Source organism: Lactuca sativa, chromosome 9 (assembly GCF_002870075.4).
Source record: "Lactuca sativa cultivar Salinas chromosome 9, Lsat_Salinas_v11, whole genome shotgun sequence".
NCBI lineage: Eukaryota > Viridiplantae > Streptophyta > Magnoliopsida > Asterales > Asteraceae > Lactuca > Lactuca sativa.
Window position 1 is genome coordinate 29,062,947 of NC_056631.2, and position 24,193 is coordinate 29,087,139.

Consider the following 24,193-nt stretch of genomic DNA (forward strand, 5'->3'; position numbering starts at 1 on the left):
ATGTATGGAATCAACACTCTATAAAACCCCAGATCTAGAACATGATACCACAAAGGGACCTCAAGGCTCCATAAAGCTGCCAACTTTATAGAATCCATACACTCAAACCATCTTGAACATGGGAGAAAACTGCTTAAAAGCCTAGAAAGGTTACACACAAAAGTTATGATCTCGAGGACTTACAAAGGTCCAAAATGCATGTAAGAAGGTGGCAAGGAGTTTACTTGCTAAATCTTGGACTAAGAACACCCTATTCTTTCTTTAAAACCACAAAAATACTACTAAAAAGCTTCAAGATACCACTAAGGGAGGTCAGGTTTTGTTCCATGTCTAAAGGAAGTGATGGAGGTTGAGGGTGAAAACCCTAGCCATCATATCCCTTAAATACGGGCACTAACCCCATAAATCAGTGTTTTGCATAATGGCCGCCACCATGTCGTAGCCATGCCTTTGCCACGTCATGATGCATTAAAAGAATGTGTGTTCCATGAATCCTTGCCACGCCATGGTGCTTCATCCACCACGTCGTGGGCACCACCAAATTCCACATTTAAAAGATTTGAAAATGACCAAGTCTCAAAATAAGTATTGCTGGAACTGGTGTTACATGTAAATAGAGTAAGAAAAGAATGGTGTGAAAAATATTTTTGTTTGAAGTAGTATTTATAGGTAAAAAATGAAAGTAGAAAATTAGTCGTTGCTCCGATTCAAACACCCTCACCTCCTTCTTCTTCTTCGTTGTAGCCAACACTCACCACCACGAACATGCCCAACCATGGACACCTAGAGCTGTGTTCGTGCTCATGGTTCTTGCAACTGTGGACAACGAACCTATTCGTTGTGTGTATATCAGTTAGAGACTTAGCCTTAGTCAATAACTTTAAATAATGACTAATGAGACATCACCAAACCAACTAAAATAATGATGCTCGTGCTTGGACTAAATTATAGTATTTGATTTATACATTATATATTTTTATGGGTTTCTTAAAATTATATATTAAATATTTTGTATTTACATAGATAGTGGGGCGTACAAAAATAACTTAGGATAGACCTTTTCATATCCTTTAAAACATTAGAATGGAACTATCGTCTATGTACGAAACAAAACTTTTAAAAGTGTAAAACTATTTTTTTCAGAAAATAATTTTGTCATGCACCTACAAAAATTGGAACTTGTTTTTAGGCACAATTATTTCTCCAATTTAAATGACAAAAATCATCCAAAAGAGCGAATATGATATACGGGGGATGAAGTCTATTTTGAAGACTTGGGGGACAACTTTTGCAATTATTCCAAACTTCAAAGGGGCACTTTGTAAACCCACTTTTATTCCGTATGCAGTAGCGGGTTGTACCTTCACCTTCCACAAATGTCCTAAAAAAGATCCCGCTCGTAGCCCTAGTTCTCAGTTCTTCGTTACTCACTCGAGGAAAGTACACCACAGCTTCATCGTCATTCGGCTCATCTATTTCAAAACCCTAGAAGATGTCAGGCGGTTTCTTCCGGGTTAGTTCTTTCACTTACAACACCAATTTCGTTATGAATATCTCGTTCGATCAAGTTACTTATTGATATAGATGATTCGAGTAGATCTTCGTGGCTCAAGTTGTGAAATTACTGATTGATTTTGTTTTCTGGCAGGGTACTACGGCCGATCAAGACACTCGTTTCTCAAACAAGCATGCTAAGCTTCTTAAATCGCAGAAGTTTCCACCTGAATTGGAAAATCTGGTTCGTTTATCTATACATCATCCGTGTTTTTATTACCTTGTTCCTGTTCGTAAGGGGGCCTTGTGTAACCGGGGAATCATTATTGTTAGTTATCTTGAGTGTACGCGAGAGTCAATTTATTGTATCTTGACCTCCGAGGTAAAACAAAAGGTTCAAATTTCCAAATTTTAGTGAGTGATTTCGAGAAAGAAACGACGACTATGCTAAATTTTTACCAATAGAGGAATGCTAATTTTAGATCTATGCTAAAATCAGTATCAATTTTTTAGCTTTGAAAACAATAGATTTATGTTTAGGGGTCAAAATGCTTGTGGGATTTATTATTATTATTATTATTTTTTCTGTGTGTGTTTTTCTTTTTTCTGGAATGGTAGGAGCATCTTCAGTGATGGATGATATGAGTATATGACATTAGATGTAAAGCCAAGAACTTTCTAAGTTTAATATGTTAACTAGCTCATAGGGCAACATCTAAAAGGGTGATTCTATTCGGACCCCTATTACTAGATGCATCCACTGATTGGAGATATGTGAGTGGTTGACCCCCATGCACATATGTCCCATCATGAGGGAGTACATATAGTAATGAAGGGGTACGAATAGTAGCACCCTACTTAAATTGTGAGGAAGGGAGTAGGTTTAGGGCTGGATGGTCTACATGATGTGCAAAAAGAAATGTAATATTTTTAAATGCCATGTCCATGAATAGTTTGGAAAATGTTGGACTATTTATCTAAAAACTAAAAATACCATTCTAGAACCGCTACAGAAGGAATTATGTGGACAGAAATCAAGAAACATCAGTTTATTTTGTAGGGATAATTCTGGAAAATGCGTAATCTGACTTTGGAATTTTCCTATGAGGATGTTGTAATTTTATTGGATATATAAAAAACATAAGGGTTACAAACATGGGACAGTAGAATTCAAGCATGATAAGCATAAAATTTCAATGCATTATAACTTTGTATTACACTCTTCAATGGTTATCTTGCTTTCTAGTGGTGGAATTGTTTTTGATGATAGTTTGATCTTGTCTTCAGGTGGACATGACAAAGGTTAAGATGGATGTCATGCGCCCATGGATAGCTCACAGGGTGACTGAACTTCTTGGATTTGAAGATGAAGTTCTGATCAACTTTATTTATGGACTTTTAGAGGAGAAGGTAACAAACATGCTACCAGCTTACCATATATCTTTGTATTCAGAATTAGTGCTGCTATAAGAAGTCTGACAATCTGTTACATGTTTTGTTGTATACAGGTAGTTAATGGCAAAGAGATTCAAATTTCACTTACTGGGTTTATGGAGAAAAATACAGGGAAATTTATGAAGGAGCTCTGGACACATCTTCTGAGTGCCCAGAATAATGCCAGTGGTGTCCCTCAACAGTTCTTGGATGCCAAGGAGGAAGAAACTCGAAAGAAGCAGGTAACCTTTTTTTTTTTTTTTGGTAAAGATATGGTTTCTTTTTGTATATCATCTGTCCTCTAACTATAGCATGATGTATATATAGGAGGATACGGATCGTATAACCAGAGAATTGAAGAGAACAAAAGAGAAAGAAGGGCGTGAGCGGGAGGCTGAACAAGAAAGAGTGAAGATGGTAGTAATTCTTTCCATGCAAGTTAGTTAGCGTAGAGTCAAGTTTTTGGTTTTGACGTATGGTTTTCTCATGACATTCAGCTTGCTTCTGCAATTATTTGGGTTCATGTCCTTTCCTCAAACTACTGTAGGACAGAGAGGTTGCTGCTGCTGCTACGTTGGAGCCCCACTCAAGGAGTCGCACTAAAGATTCTAGCAAATGGTCAACTGTAGATGACAAAGGGACAGATGATAGGAATAATGGCTCAAAAGCAACACCCAGGATCACCCGCTCTCCACATTCACCTCATCATTCTCTCTCACCACCTCGGTATGTATTACCCAAACTTCTATATCTTGCATTGCTTGAGTTGTTTTTTAGTATCTAACTGCTTATTTGGTGTTTCTTCTGCAGAGGTACACGTTCAAGATCAGTTAGCAAGTCATTCTCTAATTCCAGAAGTCATTCAAGGTCTGCATCCATCCAAAATTATATATAATCCATGATTTTTATATATTCATATATATTTCATTTAATACATAACATATCTCAGGTCCAGAAGCCTGTCAGCATCTCCTAAACCTCCAAGGCGTTCAGTTTCTTCTGAAAGGAGGCGCCGAGTTGACTCACGTCTGCATTCCCCATCCCCTCCACCACGTCCACGTGGACGCTCACCTTCACCTGCAAGGCGAAGGCTGCGATCCCCTGTGAGACGCAGATCTCGGTCTCCCATGTGGCGCAGATCACGGTCACCTATAAGGCGTAGGTCCCGCACACCCATCCGGCGAAGGTCCCGCTCTCCCATCCGCCGGAGGTCACGTTCTCTCCTCCGGCGAAGATCACGTTCTCCCCTCCGGCGAAGGTCCCGCTCTCCACTCCGGCGAAGGTCACGTTCTCCGATCAGGCGCAGGTCACGTTCTCCGGTCAGGCGAAGGTCGCGTTCTCCGATCCGGCGAAGGTCTCCGTCTCCGTTTCAACGCAGGCCTAGATCTCCTTTCCGTCACGGGTCACAATCCTCTGCGTCTCCTCCGCCACGCCAGGTGTCAGTGTCTCCTTCACCGGTTCGTCGGAGGTCCCCATCTCCTCCTGTAAGGCGGCGATACCAGAGAGCACCGTCAATTCCACGTCATCGGTCTCCTTCGCCAGCTAGGCGTAGGCCAGCTTTTCCCACCCGTCAAAGATCCCCTCCAAGTCCTCGGAGTATGTCTTCTTCTCCATCAAGGCAGATGTCTCTTTCCCCTAGACATGCTACACCCCTGAAAAGTTTCAGGGGATCACCAAGGCGCCAACAACAGAGATCACCTGTACAATCTCCTAGAGATGGACACAGGTTTTTGATACTTCTAGATTGATATATTTCATTTCTTTGATTGTTACTCTTGCTTGTCATATTTTGTTTACATGGTTCTGAACCCATGGAGCAATTTTGCAGAGGTGTTCAGAGAAGTGTTGTTGATCGTCAAGCTCCACGAAAAGAGACTGCTCCACCTCCTGTTGCAGGAAGGTCTTTGGAAAGAGATTCAAAGGGCAGGAGAACTTCTCATAATGGAGGGCCAGCTTTGTCTTCACCACAACATAGCTCTCCTATGGGTTCTGTATCTCCCCCACCTGCTGCCAGAAGTCCTAGTGTCGAGAGGAGGTATTGCCAGCTATAAAATATATATATATATATATATATATATATATATATATATATATATGTTCCATTATAGTGTAACATTATATTATCTAATTTGTTACTTTAACATGTCTGACCACAGCCCTATACTTCCAAGGAGACAGAAAGAAACTATGGATACCAAGGACTGTATGGATAATGTTGAGGTTGAAGAAAGGACCTTTTCCAGGTTGGCTCTCTATTCAATAAATATTATATTCTAATGTTTAATTACTTTAACATATTCAAGAGTGAACTCATTCCAGTGGGTGCATTTAGATTGGTCGAATTTGCATGGGAAGACAAATTTGTAGGTTGAGTGGGTCCCATACCACCAAATTATGTCTTCTTTAATGGCTATTTTCAGCCTCCATGATACTTTTCACTAGGTTTAGACATGTAGTATAAAAGCCTTCATCTCCTTATTTGCCAAATGTGTTATATATCATTGGTTAGCATTAATATTGATATGTTTCCATTTCAGCGTGTACTTGAAAGGATGTATAATGTATTTAAATTGTGTATCTTTGTAATTTGTTATGCAGAGTGAAGGAAGAGAAACATGCCAAGAACAAAAATTCTCCTGAAAAGTTAACTAGTCATCACCGAAAGAGGTTTTTCTTTAACTAGCTAGTATAAATATAAAAAAAACCATTAAAGGGATTGTAATCTTTTTGTGATTTTGTAATTTGTTAGCAAGAACGATGATGTAAGGAGGAAATACCCCGATGAAGTTACAGAGAATCCCCCACGAAACCGTAAGGACATTTTAGCAGCTGAAAAAGGGTATAAAGCTGGTGATGATAATAAGGAAGCAGCAGCAGCAAAGTTGCAAAAAAGTGGGTCATTGGATTCTGGTGGGTCGGATGAAAGTGATGGTGGAAAGAGAAAACGCAAAAGGTCAAAAAAGAAAGACGTGACATCAGATGATGATGATGATGATTATAGCCATCATAGTCATGATGACTCTCACACAGAAGACAAAAAGGAAGCTAAAAAACGACGCAAAGAGGAGAAACGATTGAAAAAAGAGGAAAGGCGCAAACGACGTGAGGAACGACGTCGCAGGAAGGCAGAAAAGCAGAAAGGCAGGAAAGCAAGCGGGAATGTTTCTCCATCTTCAGATGAAAATGAGGAAGATGCTGATCAGAAGAAACTTGAAATTGAGTTGAGGGAAAAAGCTCTTGAATCTCTCAGAGCTAAAAAGGGCAGCATTGGTCATTAGTTTTGTTGTTGATTTTCAATGCTTCCTTTTCTTTTTAAAAAAACTTTAAAATATTATTATGTTTTCTTTCTCCCTATGACATGACATTTGCATTTTGGTTGTGTATTGTATTGTTGATAACTGTTTAATACACTTTGTCTGTCTTTGCTGATGGCAGCTGAACGGAATTCAAGGATATTCATCGTGCTGACTTCCCTTCTGCTAAGTTTGCCGGTAATAAATGTTTTCCTTTTTGCTGGGGACTTAGTTTTCTTGTGCTTGTTTGGTGGATATATAGATCCATCTGTGGAAATAGTTAAATACTTGATATGATGTTATTTGTTGATTATCCTAAAAATATGCATATCTGGATGTGTAGACTTATGACATTTGTTTGGTTTGGGCTCTTGGGGATCAAACCTCCACAAGTTGAAAATGGTAATATTCAATCACATTCTTAATGATAGGTATTGAGCTAGCAAAATAGTTTTGAAATTTCCTATTTATTAATAGAGATTGAACATGACTATATATAATACAACGGCTCAATGCTAGAGTAGGAAAGAAATCGCCTACTATGCTTATCGCATAACTTTTTGGAATTCAATAGAGAACACTTTATTTAAGGGTGGTATGTTTGAAAATAGGTGTTGTGTGCCTCTTTGGGTTGGTTTTTTAGTACAATTAAAATTATGATGGTAAGGAATTCATTTTGCTACCTTTATCAATGACTGAGCTATCGGATGATTGAGATTGTCTTTTTCGGTGAGTATACTTGTAGAGTTGTAGTGGTGGTCTTTAGGAGGTAGAGTCAATTTGAGAGGAGGATGTTTGTGCTTGATTAGGTGGAAGCCGATTTTGGATAGTTTTATGACATGGTCTAGGTGACTGATTAATCGATGACCGGATGCCTTGGCAGTCTTCATCCATTGTCTCCATCCGACTGCGAGTCTACAAATAGTGGTAATTGGTTGTGTCAGGCGGGCTCAGTCAAAGCCAGCCAATAATTGGGCGTGACGCTCGTAAATGGTCAAAATTAGCAAAATAAACGATTAATTTCCTGACCTAGTCAACCAGCTACCGCTTGGCGATATTTACAACCATGATCAATATAAAAAAATGGTTTTTATGGCTCTTGGTTCAAGGTTAATGGCTTGATACGTTTGTTGATGTGAACATAGGAAACAAATCAAAAGTTTTTATCGGAAGGAACGATCGTTTAAGTGGGGGAAGATGTTTGAGTAGAACATCAATCGGGGGAGGACCTTGAAAAACCAATTGAAATTTCCAACTTTTTTCTCAAATAACCGTGCACATGTTACTCCTAGAGAATGACAAGTTTCACATTGAGAAATCCTATTTTGATGAAAATGGGGAAAAGTCTCCTATTTTCTTGTGGGATTCAAATACATGATAATATGTGAATGGGTACCCTTGTAGTGACATAAGTTTATTAAAGGTATTCGCTCCAATTTTGATAACATATGTTTAATGCACTCCTTAAATTGTGAGGATTCATTTGACGAAATTGGAGAAGAATCATACTCAATCTAGAAGAATCATACTCAATCTAGATTTGTTTTCATTACATAAAGCCAAGTTCTAAAATATATTGTTAATAAAAGACATTATCATGGCTTTAATGGTATCAAGAGACAAGAATTGTAGAAGCTCCCAACCAGTAAGATGTCTTGAAAATCTTAAAGTTTATATATTTTTGTGTTTGGTCGTTTGACACCTTGCATGATAACTCACCAAATTTATATTCTGAAACGTCAATGGAAACACAATCTCGATTGATGCAGTCTTCATTAATGCAAAAGAAGTTGAACACGATCAAACATCATCCCATAGTGGAGAATAAGCATGGTTGTGTGACGAAATTGGAAAGCACAGAAACTATCTATAAATCTATTGGTAAAGAGGTATAAGCAAATGGTGGTGATCATTCAAAAGGAGAACAATCACAGGATGTAAAGTTGATAAGCGCCTATTCAGTTTTTAAGAATAATGTGTGTCTCACATACATTACCATAAATGTGTCACATTGCTGATTTAAGTTCATGACATAAAAAACTAACATCTGTTATTCTGTTCTATAAAAAGGTGTTTTTAATATGTTGGTAAATTTTGTATATCACTAAAGTCGCAATTTCAATAAAATAACAATTGTTAATATATATATATTTTTTCGATAATTGAAAAATCTACCACCACAAAAATATATAAACTTTTAGTTAAGAAAAATTATCTGTGACACAAATGCAACCAAAAGAATTTAACAAACTAAACTTGATTATTACAACGATCTGTTTTTCTCAAGTGTTACTACTCTCATATTCTGACTAAAAATTTACACACTGCAGTAGGAAATCAACCAGCAAATTGCTGGAAAGCTTCAATTGTGCCAACAACAAATCGCAACATTCAACGTCCAGGATCCTCTCCATCTGCAAAACAGAAAAACAAGACCATTATTCACTTTGTTTAGTCATGCCATTTAAAAAGTGTCTTTAGAGTTTAGATGCACGCCCTTTCCCACGAGGCAATTTCTTTGAACCCAAATCTTCAACATCCTTCAGTTCATAATAATGAGGTGCTATCTCCACAAGCCACTCAGGTTTTATCTCGCTGACCTGTCGTACATACTCCTTAGTTGTCAGCACCAGTTCATGATATACCACCCACCTTGGAAGCGCCTCACATAAACCAGAGCTTGGGTGGATATAAACAGTCTGCCGATGTTTAACACTTGTATAACATCCATTCGTTTGCAACTTTGCTGAGTGTGAGAAGTATCCTGATGTTATGCACTTGTAAATTGCATCCAAGTCCCCTGAGTTTGACACCAATTCGATCTCAACCCTTTCCATAATCCCCTTCAGTTGATCTCTTATGTCACGTCCTCGTTTCATACTCCTCAACTGGATGTAGTTATCATAGCACCACTGAGCAGAAAAGTTAGTTTCCTTCCACAAATTATAAACATTAAGAAGTGCGACATGATCACCAACATTACCTGTATAAAAATTCAAGCGAGCATTATCAGCATGGACTTGTTTATTCTTTGGCCGATAAAACACTGAGTTTTCAATCGACAACATTGCAGCAATCGTAATTATCTCATCTGAGCATTTATATTTATCAGATGCGACAATCATCTTCGACAGCATCGGGTCAAGTGGGAATTCCGCCATTTTCCTCCCAACTTTTGTCAACTCCCCATATTTATTAAGTGCACCCAACGCAAACAGCAGCTCCAAAGCTTTAAGCACCGCCTCAGATGGTGGTGGATCCATAAAATCAAATTTCAACAAATCATCGATTCCAAGACTTGTTAAGCTCAAAACCACATTTGCCAGATTTGTCCTTTGGATCTCCGGGACTGAATTGTCATCCAATTCGTTATAGTAAGTGTAAGCCGTGTACAACCTGAAGCACTTCCCGGGACCCGTTCTACCCGATCGACCCGCCCGTTGATTTGCTGATGCTTTTGAAATTGGGATAATCTTTAACGATTCCATTCCGGTTCGCGGGTCGTAAAAATTCATTTTCACGAATCCTGGGTCGATAACGTATTTGATTCCATCGATTGTTAATGATGTTTCTGCAATGTTGGTGGCAAGAACCACTTTTCGTGCCCCTTGAGGAGTTGGTTCGAATACTTTTGCTTGAAGCTCGGTTGGGAGATTTGCATAAATCGGGCATATTACTAATTCGGGTATTTTACTACCCAAACAATGTGTTCTCTGTTTGAGGATCTCTTGGGCTGTTTCGATTTCCTCTTGACCCGTGAGAAAGACCAAAATGTCGCCATCTCCAGGGGGTTCATTGACATGGATTTGAAGAGCTGTGGCAATTGCTGCATCAAGGTAATCGGCCTCTGGTACTTTCGTGTAGTTAATCTCAACAGGAAATCGCCTTCCTGGAATTCTAAAAATTGGGGCACAATCAAAATAGTCGCTGAACTTTTCTGCATCGAGAGTGGCACTTGAGATCAGCAACTTGATATCAGGGCGGAAGCGTGCGATCTGCTTAAGTAAACCAAACAAGAGATCAGTTGATAGTGTTCTTTCATGAGCTTCATCCACCATCACCACACTGTAACTTTTAAGATCAGGTTCACCTAGAAATTCACGAAGCAACATTCCATCAGTCAAATATTTGATCACTGTTTTCTCACAAGTACAGTCTTCAAAGCGTATTGCATACCCAACCTCATGACCAAGTTTGACATTCATTTCTTGAGAAACTCTTGCAGCAACACTCATGGCAGCAACTCTTCTTGGCTGTGTGCATCCGATCATCCCACGTTTTGTGTATCCAGCCTCATGGAGATATTGTGGTATTTGAGTCGTCTTCCCTGAACCAGTTTCACCAACAATTATAAGAACCTGATGATCTTCAACAGCTTTTAGCAAAGACTCTCGATACGGATACACAGGTAAAGTTTTTCTGTCTGCAAGAAGCTTCTCGCGTGCTGATTTTGCTATGATTCTTTCATGTTCTTCCTCTTCCTCTTCATCAACATTGACACCACCCATGACTTGTTCCTGTATGAACTCAATCTGGTCCTCAAACACAAAGTTATAATCGTCAGATTGCCTTTTGTTTTTTGATCCAAATTTTAGCGTTGCTTTGTTAATCTGATGATCCTCCCATGCTTCTTGTTCGGCAAACAGATTCATCTTATCTCCATCTTTTGAATCTATGTATCGCTCCAAAGCTACAGCAAATCTTTTCTCTTGATTGACTCCGCCTTCTTCATCATATGCATCAGGCATATGATACTCATTGACATTATCATCCACTTGTGACCGCTTCTTGACTAGCTCATATACTTGTTTCTTGTATCTTAGTTCACGTTGTTTGGCTTCAGTTAACTTGAAGCCCTCAAATAGATACTCTTCATCTTCTATATCATCTTTGATTTCCTCCATTTTCTTCTGCTCCCTTTTCTTGAGATATTCTTGCCTCGAAACTTTTCTTAAAGCTCGAATGTCATCATCTTTCAAGGCATTGGCTCTCCTGATTGCTTCTTTTTCATCCCTCTTAGACAACTTCTGTTCAGTCAGCTTTCTTATCCTTGATGCATCTTTTTCCCTTAAACGACGCTCCAAATCTTCTCGTTCTATTTGGTCACGTAATCTTTCTTCTTCAGATTCAGAATAATCTGATTTTTCATGAGAAGATTTTTGTTTGACCCTTCTTTCTTGTTTCAAAATTCCAGCTCCCTCATCATCATCATCATCATCATCATCATCTTGGTTTTGGCTCCTCTTCCTAAATCGTTTCACATCTTTATCGACAACAGAAACAGAGCCACCAGGCACATCTTTGGCATCATCGTCATCTGCCTCCAATAGCGTGCAAGTGATCCTCTGCTTCCTGGTTAGCATTGGTGCAGCCTCTTCTTGTTGTCGATAAAGATTTGATCCAGAACTCTTGTGTTCAACTTTCTGGAAAATTTCTTCAGCAAATACACGTGTTTCGTTTGAAGATGGCACACCCATATCTTTACGATTACTAAATATACCATAAGATGATGAATCTTTATTAACTAAACTAATTAGGGAATAATATGGACTGAATCAGCGTGGGTTGTGAATATCCCAAAAGGGGGATCAGTCTTTTTAAACCCCAACTCCCCAAGTGTTCAAGTTAAACGTATTGGACAAGTTCCGTGTTGAACAAGTAACTGGTCAAACAAAGCCACCTTTTCAGGCTTCTAAAACATGTTAAATTAGGGTTATTGGATGAGTAAATTACATGACTGGTCCCTATGGTTTGGGGTAATTTACGCGTTTGGTTCTTAGCTTATTTTTTTTAACTTAGAAGGTCCTTACTGTTTGTTTTTGTTACGTGTTTAGTTCCTATTGTTTATTTTTGTTACGCGTTTGGTCCCTTCTTTACCTAAAAAAACTATTATTTAAATAAGAAAAAATGGTGGGGTAGATAAGGTAAGGTGAAAGGGGTGTGGTTGGGGAGTGTTTATTTAAATAAATTAAAGACAAAATTGCAAAAATGGTCCATGTGGTATGCAAAATTTTGGGGTTTTAGTCCAAACCACGAGTTTTTTGGAACCATAGTCCTTTTGGAGTGGTTTCTATGTGGTTTTGGTCCCTGGACTTAACTCCCATTAAGTTGGAACTGTTAAGCCCCCTCACGTGCCTCACACGTGAGGGTAATTTCGTCATTTCATATATCAAGGACCATTTTTGCATAAACGTTTTTTTGGATTAATTCCTTTTAAATACCCCCACTTCCTGCGATCTTCTTCCCCAACGTCTCTTTTCTTCTACCCTTCTTCTTCTTGAGCTCTGCTACAACAAAAATGGTGTTATGTTTTTGTGGAAAAGTTGCTGTGGTGAAAACGTCTTGGACCCCTCTGAATCCATGAAGGAGATTTTTTGCATGCCCTATGAATGATTCCGTTTGTGGGTTTATTGGGTGGCTTGATCCCCCAATGTGTGCTAGGTCTAAAGCCATCATACCTGGTCTGCTAAGAAATTTGAATTCAGTGTAGGAACGGTGCAATGAGTTGGTTAGAGGTATGAACATGCTACAGGATCAATGCAATGGACTGATATGCATGAACAACATTTTGGTGGCAAATGTCAGAGCATTGAAGGATGATAATTTGAAGTTGAAAATGTACATGTTTGGAAGTTGGTTTTTCTTTGTGATTGTATTCTTTTATATTTGGTTTGTGTAGGGGTATACTCTGAAGGGTGTTTTGGTCATTTTGTTGTAATTTTATGTGATCAAGTTTGTAGTGACTTATGATGATAATGATATATGTACAATTAATGAATGTTTTACCAAAATGGTATGAATGTATAAGAATTAACATATGAATAGAAATGGTATGAATGTGTTACCAAAATATATATATTAGAACAAATTGCACATAACCAAAATGCACATTTCATTAAGATTTGTAATATAACAACCAAAGTTTCTAAACATAACAACCAAAGATTCTAAACATTACCAAAAGGGACACATTACCATACCTGAGATAACAACCAAGTTTTCATAACAACCAACCAAAAAATTTCAACAAAATATTGTAAACATAACAACCAAGTTTTCATAACCAACCAAAATCACAAAAAACTCCATGCATGCATGACACATTACTTCTTGGATTGATTCCCACCTTGCCCTTTACAGGTCCTAGAGTTGTGTCCCTTGTTCTTGCATTTGCTACAAGTAACACTGATATGCTTCCTTGATAGCTTCTGCACTCCATCATTTGTTGGTTTTTGGGAACCTCCTTCTTGTGCAGCATTCACTCCATCACCTTGACTTGCCTTCTGCTTTTTGCTTAACCTTTCACCCTCACTTTATCTTCTCTTTTTCTTAGGCCTTCCCACCTGAGTGCGATGTGGAGGAGAAATTAGCTTTGTGGGACATTCACTTTTGGGCCACATGGATCTACCCTTAATTGGCTCCACCTTAAAAGAATAAGCCTTCTCTAGAAAATACACCTTGTGAACCCATTTGTAAATGTCAAGCTCAGCCTCTGGGTCTTTACTTGTAACATCCCCATTTTCACGTTCAGAAAAGACCGATTTTGTTTATGCTTTAAAAATCAGAGTACTTCATTTTATAAAAATGTTGCGGAATTTGTTCCCAGAAAAACACGATAAATACGTTATTAAAACATTTTTGAAGAAACGTATTTATTTCATTTTAAAACGTTTGGGATGTCATTGTTAATACAGAAACATAAGCATAAACAGAACCTACAATTATTTACACTAGTGATCTACATCTCTTTTAAATCTCTCAGTGTAATGTCACTTCACTTCGTCACCTGTGATATACATAAACTGAGTGGGTCAGGTTGGGAAACCTGGTGAGTACATAGGGTTTTCAACCCACAATAATATAATTATTATGTTCAAACAATCAAACAATCAACCCAATTACCCATCCCCATTATCTTCTTTTAGTCTTCCCTAAAGATATTATCTCAAGGGTCATCTCCTATATCATATTTACTTCTCATCTCCTTACATCGTATTTCCTTATATGATTGTTCCTACGAACTTTATCTAAGGATCATCGCCTACATTGCATAGACAATACTAATCCGGGGATTACTCCCTCAATATGTGTCTAGCAAGTGTTAGGGTATCATCGCATGATTACGTAGTCACAACATCACCTGGACTTGTAAATCATGATAAGGGTTAGTCTATCATCGCATGAATACGTAGCCACAACATCGCCTGGACTCGTACTTCATAATAAGGGTTAGACTATCATCGCATGAATACGTAGTCACAACATCACCTGAACTCGTAATTCAACACCTACAGGTTGCTAGCCTGCTGGTGTTTCCGCGGGGTTGTCTATAATAGTCTGTGGTCGCCATCTATACTCTGGTAGATGACTACATCTCCAAATTGTCGGACAAGGTTGTAGTATCCTACATCACCGATTCATAATCACCTATCTATCATCACCTTCCTATCATCACCTATCTCTCATTATTTTATTTCATCACTCACGAACTACTTCATCTACCCATGTTTTATCCCAACATATTTGTAGATATAAAATAAATATACAGTTTAAATCATTTAAAACATGTATAAATCATTCATCCAGCATAGACAACAAGTATTCAAACAATATGCACACATAGCACGTAATTTATATTAAAATACTTCATATCTATGTGTAAGATGAAAGGGACCATGCACTCACCTGAGTAGGTGGTGACTCAGCACTCGGACAACGCTTCGATACTCTCAAAACGATATTCCTTCGATAAAACCTAGTATCGATACCACTAGGGTTTAGTTTAACGATAACCGCGACAAATTAATTAGTCTGACTATTATTAAGCGTTAATAACGCTCAATATAACTCATAATAATAGCCCAAATAATTATTTTAAGGACCTAATAACATTCCTATAATTATTTGAAAGCTATATTAAAAATTGCGTAAGCGTAGCACACTTACAACGAATTTTATCGAAAACCGGAACTTAATTGGAGCAGCGTTCCCGAGCCGAAAGGCTCTTTTCTCGGAACTCCGGGAGCCTCGAGGCTTCCTTCGGGTGCTAGGGGGTTTACCTAGGCTTTAGGGGGCTTAAGGAGGCTTAGAGAGAGAAACTAGAGAGAGAAAGTGAGTTTGGGAGGTGTGAAGAGAAGGCTAGACCCGGCACCTCTATTTATAGTGCAAAATCTGATGGACTCGTCGAGTCTGAGTCATGACTCGCCGAGTTGGTCCATGTGGTGGCCTTCTGGTGGTGCCACGTGTCCAATTCTGGTGGTGCCACGTCACCCCCTATCGCGTATCAGCCTCCGAACTTAGAAAAATCATAACTTTCGCATACGAGCTCCGTTTTTGACGTTCTTTATATCCACGCGTAGGTAAAATCAAGATCTACAACTTTCATTTAGACTCCGTCGGCTAATTCTCGACCGATCTCAAATTTAACTGTAGGAGGCGTTTAGACTGTTAAATGACCGCGAAGAATTCGTAACTCCTTCATACGAACTCCGTTTTCGTCCATCTTTTTACCGTTGAGTTCCTATTAATGAGATTTTCAACTCTCATTTAGGTCGCGTAAGCCAAAAACCGCTCGAACTAAAATTCGAGTTTCGGGCCGTGCACTGCTAAGCCGAATCTTAGAAAAATCATAACTTCGTCATACGAAGTCAGATTTGGGCGTTCTTTTTACCGACGCTCTTAGTTTAACATATTCTACAAATTTTGTTTAGATTGCTAAGGCTAAATCTCGCTCTATCGTAAATTCACTATTTACGCTTCCCGGTGTCGTGTCGGTTTTGTTGTAAAACTTCGACGGGCCATAACTTCTTCGTTATAACTCAGATTTCGGCGTTCTTTATATGTACGGAAACCTCGTGACATATACTACAACTTGGTTAAGATTATTTATTCTAAATAATCTTTTGTCGAAAAGTCGTTTTCGACCCTTATTGCCTCTAAATTGACTAGCCCGGATCTACGGGCGTTACATTACTCATCTCATTTAGAGTTGCAATTGCATTTCTGCATGGAATTCCAATTAATTCCCATTTTCTGCAAGTGCATGTTTTGTTCCTAACATCAACCACATGTTGATCCTGCAAAGCTCCTGTGACTTGATACTTGTCTCCCCCATTCCACCTAGCAATGTATTGTGAAGCAACTGTTTTTCTTGCAGCTAGGATGTCTGTTGCTGTGGGTGTTAGTGGACCTTTAGCCTTTTTCATTTCCTTCATGACATTGCATATCCTCTTCATTAGATACTCCCTTATGAATTCTAAACATCCAATGACAGATTTATCTCTTCCTTTCTTTATTTTCCCATTAAACACTTCACACATGTTTGATATCAACACATTAGAAACTGCTCTTCCTGTGTGTAAATTACCATTAAAAAACATTTAATACAATTCACATACATGTAAAACAGTTCACTAAGTGAAAGACATAAGGACCAAATTGGAAAATGACTCCTTGCCCAATGTTTAGGAGGAATTTGCTTCAACCATTCACATGCCTCCTTATCATACTGACTAAACTCCTTCATCAAATGTTCAAACTCAGGAATGGTGGTAGCTGATGCACACCTCCATAAGTGGTCCCTGTACTCTGTTTGCCTCCATCTTTTCCTCATATTGTCATGAATATGTCTGATACAATATCTATGCTCAGCATTGGGAAAAATTTGCTCAACTGCAGTATGTAAACCCTGCAAAAATTAATTGTCAATCATTAGAATTAACTTACAACCACACTTTAAATGACCAAATGTATAAAAACTACTTCCAACTTTACCTTTTGCCTGTCACTTATGAAAGTAAAATTTGAGTTTCTTCCAAGGTCCAAGTCATCCCCAAGGTTATCTAAAAACCATTTCCAGCTTTCTGTGTTTTCAGACTCAACAATCCCATATGCTAATGGGTAAATTCCATTATTGGAATCAAGACCAACTGCTGAAAGGACTTGCCCAGGGAATGGTCCTTTCATGAAGGCACCATCAAAACCTAACAAGTCCCTAAGGCATGCCTTGAACCCTTTTTTCAGTGGACCCAAGCACACATAAATTCTTCTAAACCGCCTAGTTAGGGAATCAGGGTTAGGCTCAGAACATACATCTATTTTCACCGTGGTGTCTGGGTTGGTGGCTTGAAGTTCGAGAACATAGTCCCTCAACAGTTCATACTGCTTTGTGTAGTCCCCAGTTATATGCTTTCTTTCCTTATCCTTTGCCCTGAACACCTTGTCCATACTAACACCCACTTGGTAGGTCTTTTGAAAGTGATCTTGTATGGCTCTCAAAGGTATATCTGGATTCGCCTCAACTTGATCAAAGATTTTCTTGTTGATTAAAGAAGCAGTACAAGCCCTGGGTTTCCTTGTTTGCAAACATGTGTGAGTTTGGTTTAAGGTCCTTATAAACCAGTCGGATTCAGGATTTGACCTAGATGCATGAATGTACCAACCACATGTTACTTTTTGTGTCTTTAATTCTTTACCCTTTCTTTTTGAAGTGGTAGCTTGACTACCCACTTGGCCTTTATTGGTGACAGGTACAACACCTCTACACTGTTCCCTAAGCCTTACATTGTCATTTTTTTTAAAGAAAAGATTCCTTCTTGATTCTAGTGCATGCAGATCAATTGCCTCCTTTAATTCTTTTTTACTATTAAATTTATCTCCAACTGAAAAAGATTGTTTATGTACTGCCCCAAGACTGCACCTTTTTTCTTTTCTCAAATTCTTGATAAGAGCTCTTCTCTGTCTGTCTTGGTCGGATCCTTCATCCAAAGATTCAAATTCCTCATTGTTAATCACTTCCATATCTTCAGGTTCATGCCCATGAACAACATTTATACAAGAACCTTCCACATCACTTTCAACATTGAGAGTGAAGTCTCCCATGTCCACATCCACATCTTGTATATTGTTGTCAACATCCATTATGTCATCCATATGATCTTCATCTTCTATTTGTTTCTCATCTTCTTCATACTCTGGATCACTATTTTCAGATTCATCATACTCTTCAAAATTTGGATCACTTTCTTGAGATTCATCATCCTCTTCATACTCTTGATTACCCTCTTCAGATTCTCCATCCCCTTCATACTCTGCATTATCATCATCACTCCCAATCAAATTTTCCATAAGGTTATCAAATAACTCATTCAATTGTTCATCAGCATTATTAACATGGGGGTGTTGTAGCCTTCTTCATCAACAGTTGATGCCTCTTGAACAACATTTGCATCCTCCCTAACACCATCCATCTCATCAATATGAACACAAGTTGCTGCTTCCTGAACATTAGTTGAACCATCTTGATCATCATTCTTTTCCTTTGAAATGTGAACAACCTCATCAATATAATCTAAATTAAGCCTCTTGCTACAAGAACTTTCACCTATTTTGGAATTCCCAACCCTACCCCTTTTATACTCTGGTGAGAAACTATCATTCTTACTCCCAAAAAGAATCAGAGACATGAACTCACCAATAGGCTCACCATTACCATGGTTCACATTTTTCATTGGAGAATCTGCATGAACTTGACCCTCAACTTCAGCCCCTTGATCATCATTTTCTGGTAATTCCTCAATGACAACTTTACCCTTTGCATTTGGTGACATGAAGTAAGTCAATAAATTTGTCTTTCCATGCTCTGTGTACACCTCAATCAGCTTGTTATGTGCAATGTATTTAGAAAGGTTGATCACATCCTGATCATTCCCTAAAGCTCTAAGACCAAATTGAAAGTCACCATTGGGTATCCTAAAATGGTAGTATATAACTGGGGATTCATCAGCGAATTCAGAATTCCGTGGGTCTGGGTAACCTAGGTCAAGCATTATGGCATCAAGTTCATGCACAAAAAACTCATCAATGTCCACATAATCAACATAACACACTTCACCTCCAATGTACTTTATATCAGGTAATTTAGTAAATTTCCCACCGTGATGAAGCTTAATACTAAACCATGTGGGTGCACCAGCTAAAAATCAAAATTGTACATATTAACAAAGTTAAAATTTTGCATTTTTTTGTTCTAAATCAATAAGAAAATGCAAAGTATAAAAGTTAAAGAAAACAGAGCAGCTTACCATATACAGTTGATACATCAACAACTTCGTGTTTTGGTCTGATATGCCACATTACGAACACCATTTCGTATTAAACGTATGCCCTTATATGTGTAGTGTCGATTATCTTGTTTGGATAAGCAACGAGGGTTTTTTACAGGTTCAATGGAGCAGAAGCAAGAAGGAGGGAGTTGGGGAGTTGACGAGTGTTGGGGAAAGTAAATGAGGGGTAAATGTCAATTAATCCAAAAAAACGTTTATGCAAAAATGGTCCCTGACATATGAAATGACGAAATTACCCTCACGTGTGAGGCACGTGAGGGGGCTTAACAGTTCCAACTTAACGGGAGTTAAGTCCAGGGACCAAAACCACATAGAAACCACTCCAAAAGGACTATGGTTCCAAAAAACTCGTGGTTTGGACTAAAACCCCAAAATTTTGCATACCACAGGGACCATTTTTGCAATTTTGTCTAAATTAAAAAAATCAAAGACAAAATAGTCTTTTTAAGTAAAACAGGGACCAAGTACCTAACAAAAACAAACAGTAGGGACCTTCCGAGTTAAAAAAACAAGTTAGGGATCAAACGCGCAAATTACCCTAAATCATAAGGACCATTCGTGTAATTTACTCTTATTGGATTTGAAATTTCTGGTTGGTCGCTCGTAAAGGTAACTTGGTTTTCTGGTTTTTCTTTTAATATAAAAAATATAATATAGAGAAATTAAATTGCCTTCTATTCTTATAAATATTCTTATCTCTTAAAATTACAACACTTGTTAAATGCTGAGAGCATTAAGGGGGTGTTTGGGATATCTTTTTACCTCTAAAAGTCCTTTTTGCAAAATGACTTTTTGTAAAAGGACTTTTTACAAAAGATGTTTTTAAAAATGTGTTTGGATTAGCTTTTGAGAAACAAAAGTCAAAAGTTGTTTTTAAAAGATGTTTTGTTTAACTTTTACATGTAAAATAACTAAAAGTTCTAAGGGCTTATTGATTAGGGTAGTGGTAGTTGGGGGTATATGAGTAATTTAAGTGTCAAGGGCTTCAAAAGTTCCAAAAAGTCACGGATACGTGACTTTTCCAAATGCTCCTTTTTCTTCTTTCTGAAAAGTTGGTTTTAAAATATTTTTTCCCTTTCCCAAACATCTTTTATCTCATTTTTAACTTTTTGGAAAAGATAAAGTCTAAAAGTTGGTTGAAAAGATAAAACAAACACACCCTAAATATGCAAAACCATAATCCATATCTTTTATTAATTTTATTTATATAATAATACACTAAGGGATCGTTTGGTTCGCTGGAATCGGAAGGAATTGGAATTTAATTCCATCACTTTCCTATGTTTGGTTCAAGTTTTGAGAAGGAATTGGATTCTTAAATGTGTCCAACTTTCCTTCCATCGAGGGAAAATAAATTCCATCTAAAAGATGAGGAAATTTAAATTCCTTAAAGTAGGAATGTTGAAGAATGCCATATTACCCTTTTCATTTTTAACATTAAATATGAAAAACCTCTGTCACTACTCGTGACCACCTCCACCACAACTTTCGCCACCACTACCCACCATCTCCACTACCACCCACCATACCACCCACCACAACCACCTCCGCCACCCACCCACCACCACCACTAACAGTCACCATTGATGTTGTCGCCACTACCACCCACAACTACCACCACTTCCGTTACCACTACCACCACCACCACCATCACCATCGTTGATACCACTACCACCACCACCGTCACCGTCACCACCACCACCACCACCACCACCACCTATAACCTCCGTTACCACCTACACCACCACCCTATCTCTATCGTTGTTACTACTAACTCTATCATCACCACCACCACCTCTATTGCCACCACCACGACCACCACCGTCGCCGCCACCCGCACCAACAACAACCACCACCACCACCGTCACTAACACCCATCGCCACAACCACCACTGCCTCCACCATCAACACTAGTGATGCCACTACTACCACCACTTCCACCTTCATCACCACCACATACTGCTGCCATCACCACCACTGTCGCTTCTGCCACCATCGCCGCCGCCACCATTACGGTTTACTATTTTTATAATTTATATAATATCTATTTACATGTAATTATAAAACAAAGTAAAAGTAAGGAAAAACCAAGAAGGGTAGTTCTGTCATTTTACACTATTCCAATTCCATTTTCCACCAACCAAACAAAATATAAAATTGGATTCAAATTCAATTTACTGCTAACCAAACAGAATATTGAATTGGATTCCAATTCAAGACAAATTCCAATTCCTCAATAGATTCAAATTTCTTCAAAAACATTATGTAAAACGCCACCTAAGTGAATGTTTTTGGAATGGATACATATAGTGCCAATAACAACACTTATCATGGTAGTCCTAAATGGAACCAACAAACTTAAGTGAGATGTGTTATTGAACATGTTATTGGTCACCGTTAGAGTCATGATTTCTTCATATGGGGAAATCCATTTTAATGTTATATATAGGGACGCTTTATCAAGTAACAGACATCTTTGAAGAAGCCTTGAAGTTAGTTTTAACTCAAGTCCTTCTACAAAAAAGAGTTTAACTCTAAACCCTATTACAAGCTTATATTACATAGCTCCATGCAGGTATTCTTTAGTTTTTTCATTACTATATATGAATGTTATGTTGATGGATACGTTTGTTCATGTTTCCCTTTTTTCCCATGTACTTTTGCTTTATTGTTTGTGCCATGGTATTTGTTGGAGAAGAGTAACATGGAAGTTTCACAAATTCAATTCAACTTCTGCATTTTCTTCTCAAATTCTATTTGTACTTTAGCATTAAACCTTTCAATTTTCTTAGTAATTGGAAGAACATGATAACAACATTGGTAATGACGATAATACAAAGAGTAGAAGTAGATGAAGAGGCACTTCTAATGGCATCTTCAAGGCTTTCTTATATTGCATGTTCACAACTTAATAGCCGATATGCTTGATCATGATGATGCCATTTGTGATCAAAGTACCTTGCTATATTGAGCCATTGTGGAATATAAGATCATCAAATTTGGAACTTGGATCATAAGCACTTTTCTTATCTTCTTGTGTTCATCGACATTGATATGTTATTATTGTTTTTGGCGCCCGTCCATTCATGCATTCTAATCATGACTTGGATAAACATACATATGTTTCTGTATCTTCTCGTGAAAGCAAACCATATCTAAATAAGATAGTTTGTCCATTGTGATTTACTCCAACAAAAGGCGCAAACGACATATAATATTTTTGGTCAAATATATGCCATAACATCTACCAAAGGGCTTGTGGCCCAACAGTATTAGGTGTGGCGAACAGGTGCCCCTCCCCAACAGAAGATATTTTAGCCATTTGCATCAAGCTCAAACTTCCTTCTTGCATGCGTGCCCAAGTCTCGTTGTGGAAAAATTAATAGATTTAGGAGTATGGTTAATGGGTGTGTGCGCGCTAGCTGTTCCAAAAAAAAAAATCTCCGAATGACTTGTAAGCTGCCCTAGATCTTGCATCTGCTCAAAATACATTTTGCATACGACTTTCATCATCCATGTCAATCATGTAGAAAAAAATTTAAACTCTTTTTTTTGCATATTGAGAAAAAAATTACGAAGTGCCTCAGCATCCCTAAGCCCGAAACTTAGTTGTCTTACTTTTACGATGTAAGATCTACAATCTGTCTTGCCAAACAACAAATTGACATACCCTTCCACTTCAACAACTAACGAATGAAAATTTTTGTTTAATGGAATTCCAACATAATCATTCAATTCAAGTCTTATCTTAGCATATGAATCCATTTTCTTATGTGATTGTTGGAAACAAGATTTTTTGGGACTTAAAGCATGGTTATGTTCAAGAAAAACACGAGAGATGGTGCATTTTCCATCACCATATGTAATTACGTATATTTTTGCTTTACAATTTGTTTTAGAATACTTTTGATATGTTTTTTTTTTGTCTTAGATACATATAGACCTCCTCTAGCACATCCAAGTAAGTAGTATGTTGTAGTAATATAATCTTTTGTTCTTGTACTATTTTTCCATACACCAAATCCAATCTGGAATGCATATGTTTTAAAGTAATTGCAAAGTTCATTTTCTTTGTAGCGTTTCGATTTTTTAGAATAAAATTTTCATTCTAAAATATAGATCCATATGAGTGATTACAGTTCATTAAGAACTTGCTAGTTGGAGTAATTATGAGTAATGCTGGAAGCCATTGAGAGGTTATGGAGCAATGTTGATACCTTAAGGTCTATATGAGCTTCCTTATAGTTATTGTGACTTAAAAAGGTCATAATCATTAAATGATAAGATGTATATGAGTTCAAACACTTGGTGCTTACACTTATTACACCCATTTGGGTCATTTGGGAAACCTGTAGGACAATTAGTTGCATTTGGATCAAAGTATGATGTCTAAGAATGGAAAGTTGGTTGTTTTTCGCTTACTGGGCATGATACGGGTCGTGACGTGCTTTGAGAGTCTTAAGTCAACCAAACTTCTTTTGCTCATAATTTTTTTGTATAGACTCGAAATCATGCAGTGTTTTCATCTACATTCATTGATGTTGCCATAATTAGCTATACATTTTTGTCAATTCTCTATTTTAATAAATGAATAGTTTTAATCTCCTTTTGCCAAGTGTCACTCTAATACAACTCCTCATTAATAATATGCTATGTGTCATGTAGATATATTAGGCAACTCATTTTAAAATTCAAATTTACATTTTCTAATTATATGTTAAATTTAAAGTTATAATAACTTTTAAAATTTGATATATCTCTTAATTAATAATTTATTTAAAATGACTTATTTAAAATAATTGATTAATAATTATAAATTTTTATTATAAAAGTTTAATTAATTTTATA

General features: G+C 37.6%; 4 protein-coding genes across 5 annotated transcripts; 1 reads left to right on the forward strand and 3 right to left on the reverse strand.

The window, feature by feature from the left end:
* Positions 1–1,355: 1,355 nt before the first annotated feature.
* LOC111907484 (uncharacterized) lies at positions 1,356–6,452 on the forward strand. Its single transcript, XM_023903279.3, has 12 exons — positions 1,356–1,513; positions 1,649–1,738; positions 2,782–2,904; positions 3,003–3,170; positions 3,256–3,345; positions 3,476–3,654; positions 3,739–3,795; positions 3,878–4,654; positions 4,757–4,963; positions 5,085–5,171; positions 5,527–5,595; positions 5,678–6,452. Exons 1-12 carry the CDS (start codon positions 1,493–1,495, stop codon positions 6,204–6,206), a joined length of 2,397 nt encoding a protein of 798 aa, XP_023759047.1. The 5' UTR covers positions 1,356–1,492; the 3' UTR covers positions 6,207–6,452.
* Positions 6,453–8,942: 2,490 nt separating this feature from the next.
* LOC111907483 (pre-mRNA-splicing factor ATP-dependent RNA helicase DEAH1) lies at positions 8,943–11,827 on the reverse strand. 2 transcript variants are annotated; one of them, XM_023903273.3, is made up of 2 exons: positions 9,205–11,826; positions 8,943–9,109 (listed from the first exon to the last, which is right to left on the reverse strand). In XM_023903273.3, the coding sequence occupies exons 1-2, from the start codon at positions 11,696–11,698 to the stop codon at positions 9,084–9,086; spliced, it is 2,520 nt and encodes an 839-aa protein (XP_023759041.1). In that variant the 5' UTR covers positions 11,699–11,826; the 3' UTR covers positions 8,943–9,083. The 2 variants fall into 2 exon arrangements, with proteins under 2 accessions (XP_023759041.1, XP_023759042.1); XM_023903274.3 differs by having other exon boundaries at positions 8,991–9,133; positions 9,205–11,827.
* A 607-nt stretch (positions 11,828–12,434) lies between these two features.
* On the reverse strand, positions 12,435–18,347 carry LOC128128890 (protein FAR1-RELATED SEQUENCE 8-like). Its single transcript, XM_052767648.1, has 4 exons — positions 16,995–18,347; positions 16,635–16,908; positions 16,195–16,572; positions 12,435–12,508 (listed from the first exon to the last, which is right to left on the reverse strand). The coding sequence occupies exons 1-4, from the start codon at positions 18,345–18,347 to the stop codon at positions 12,435–12,437; spliced, it is 2,079 nt and encodes a 692-aa protein (XP_052623608.1).
* On the reverse strand, positions 18,159–19,755 carry LOC111907486 (uncharacterized). Its single transcript, XM_052767438.1, has 2 exons — positions 19,304–19,755; positions 18,159–19,194 (listed from the first exon to the last, which is right to left on the reverse strand). The coding sequence occupies exons 1-2, from the start codon at positions 19,365–19,367 to the stop codon at positions 18,368–18,370; spliced, it is 891 nt and encodes a 296-aa protein (XP_052623398.1). The 5' UTR covers positions 19,368–19,755; the 3' UTR covers positions 18,159–18,367.
* Between the last annotated feature and the right edge of the window lie 4,438 nt (positions 19,756–24,193).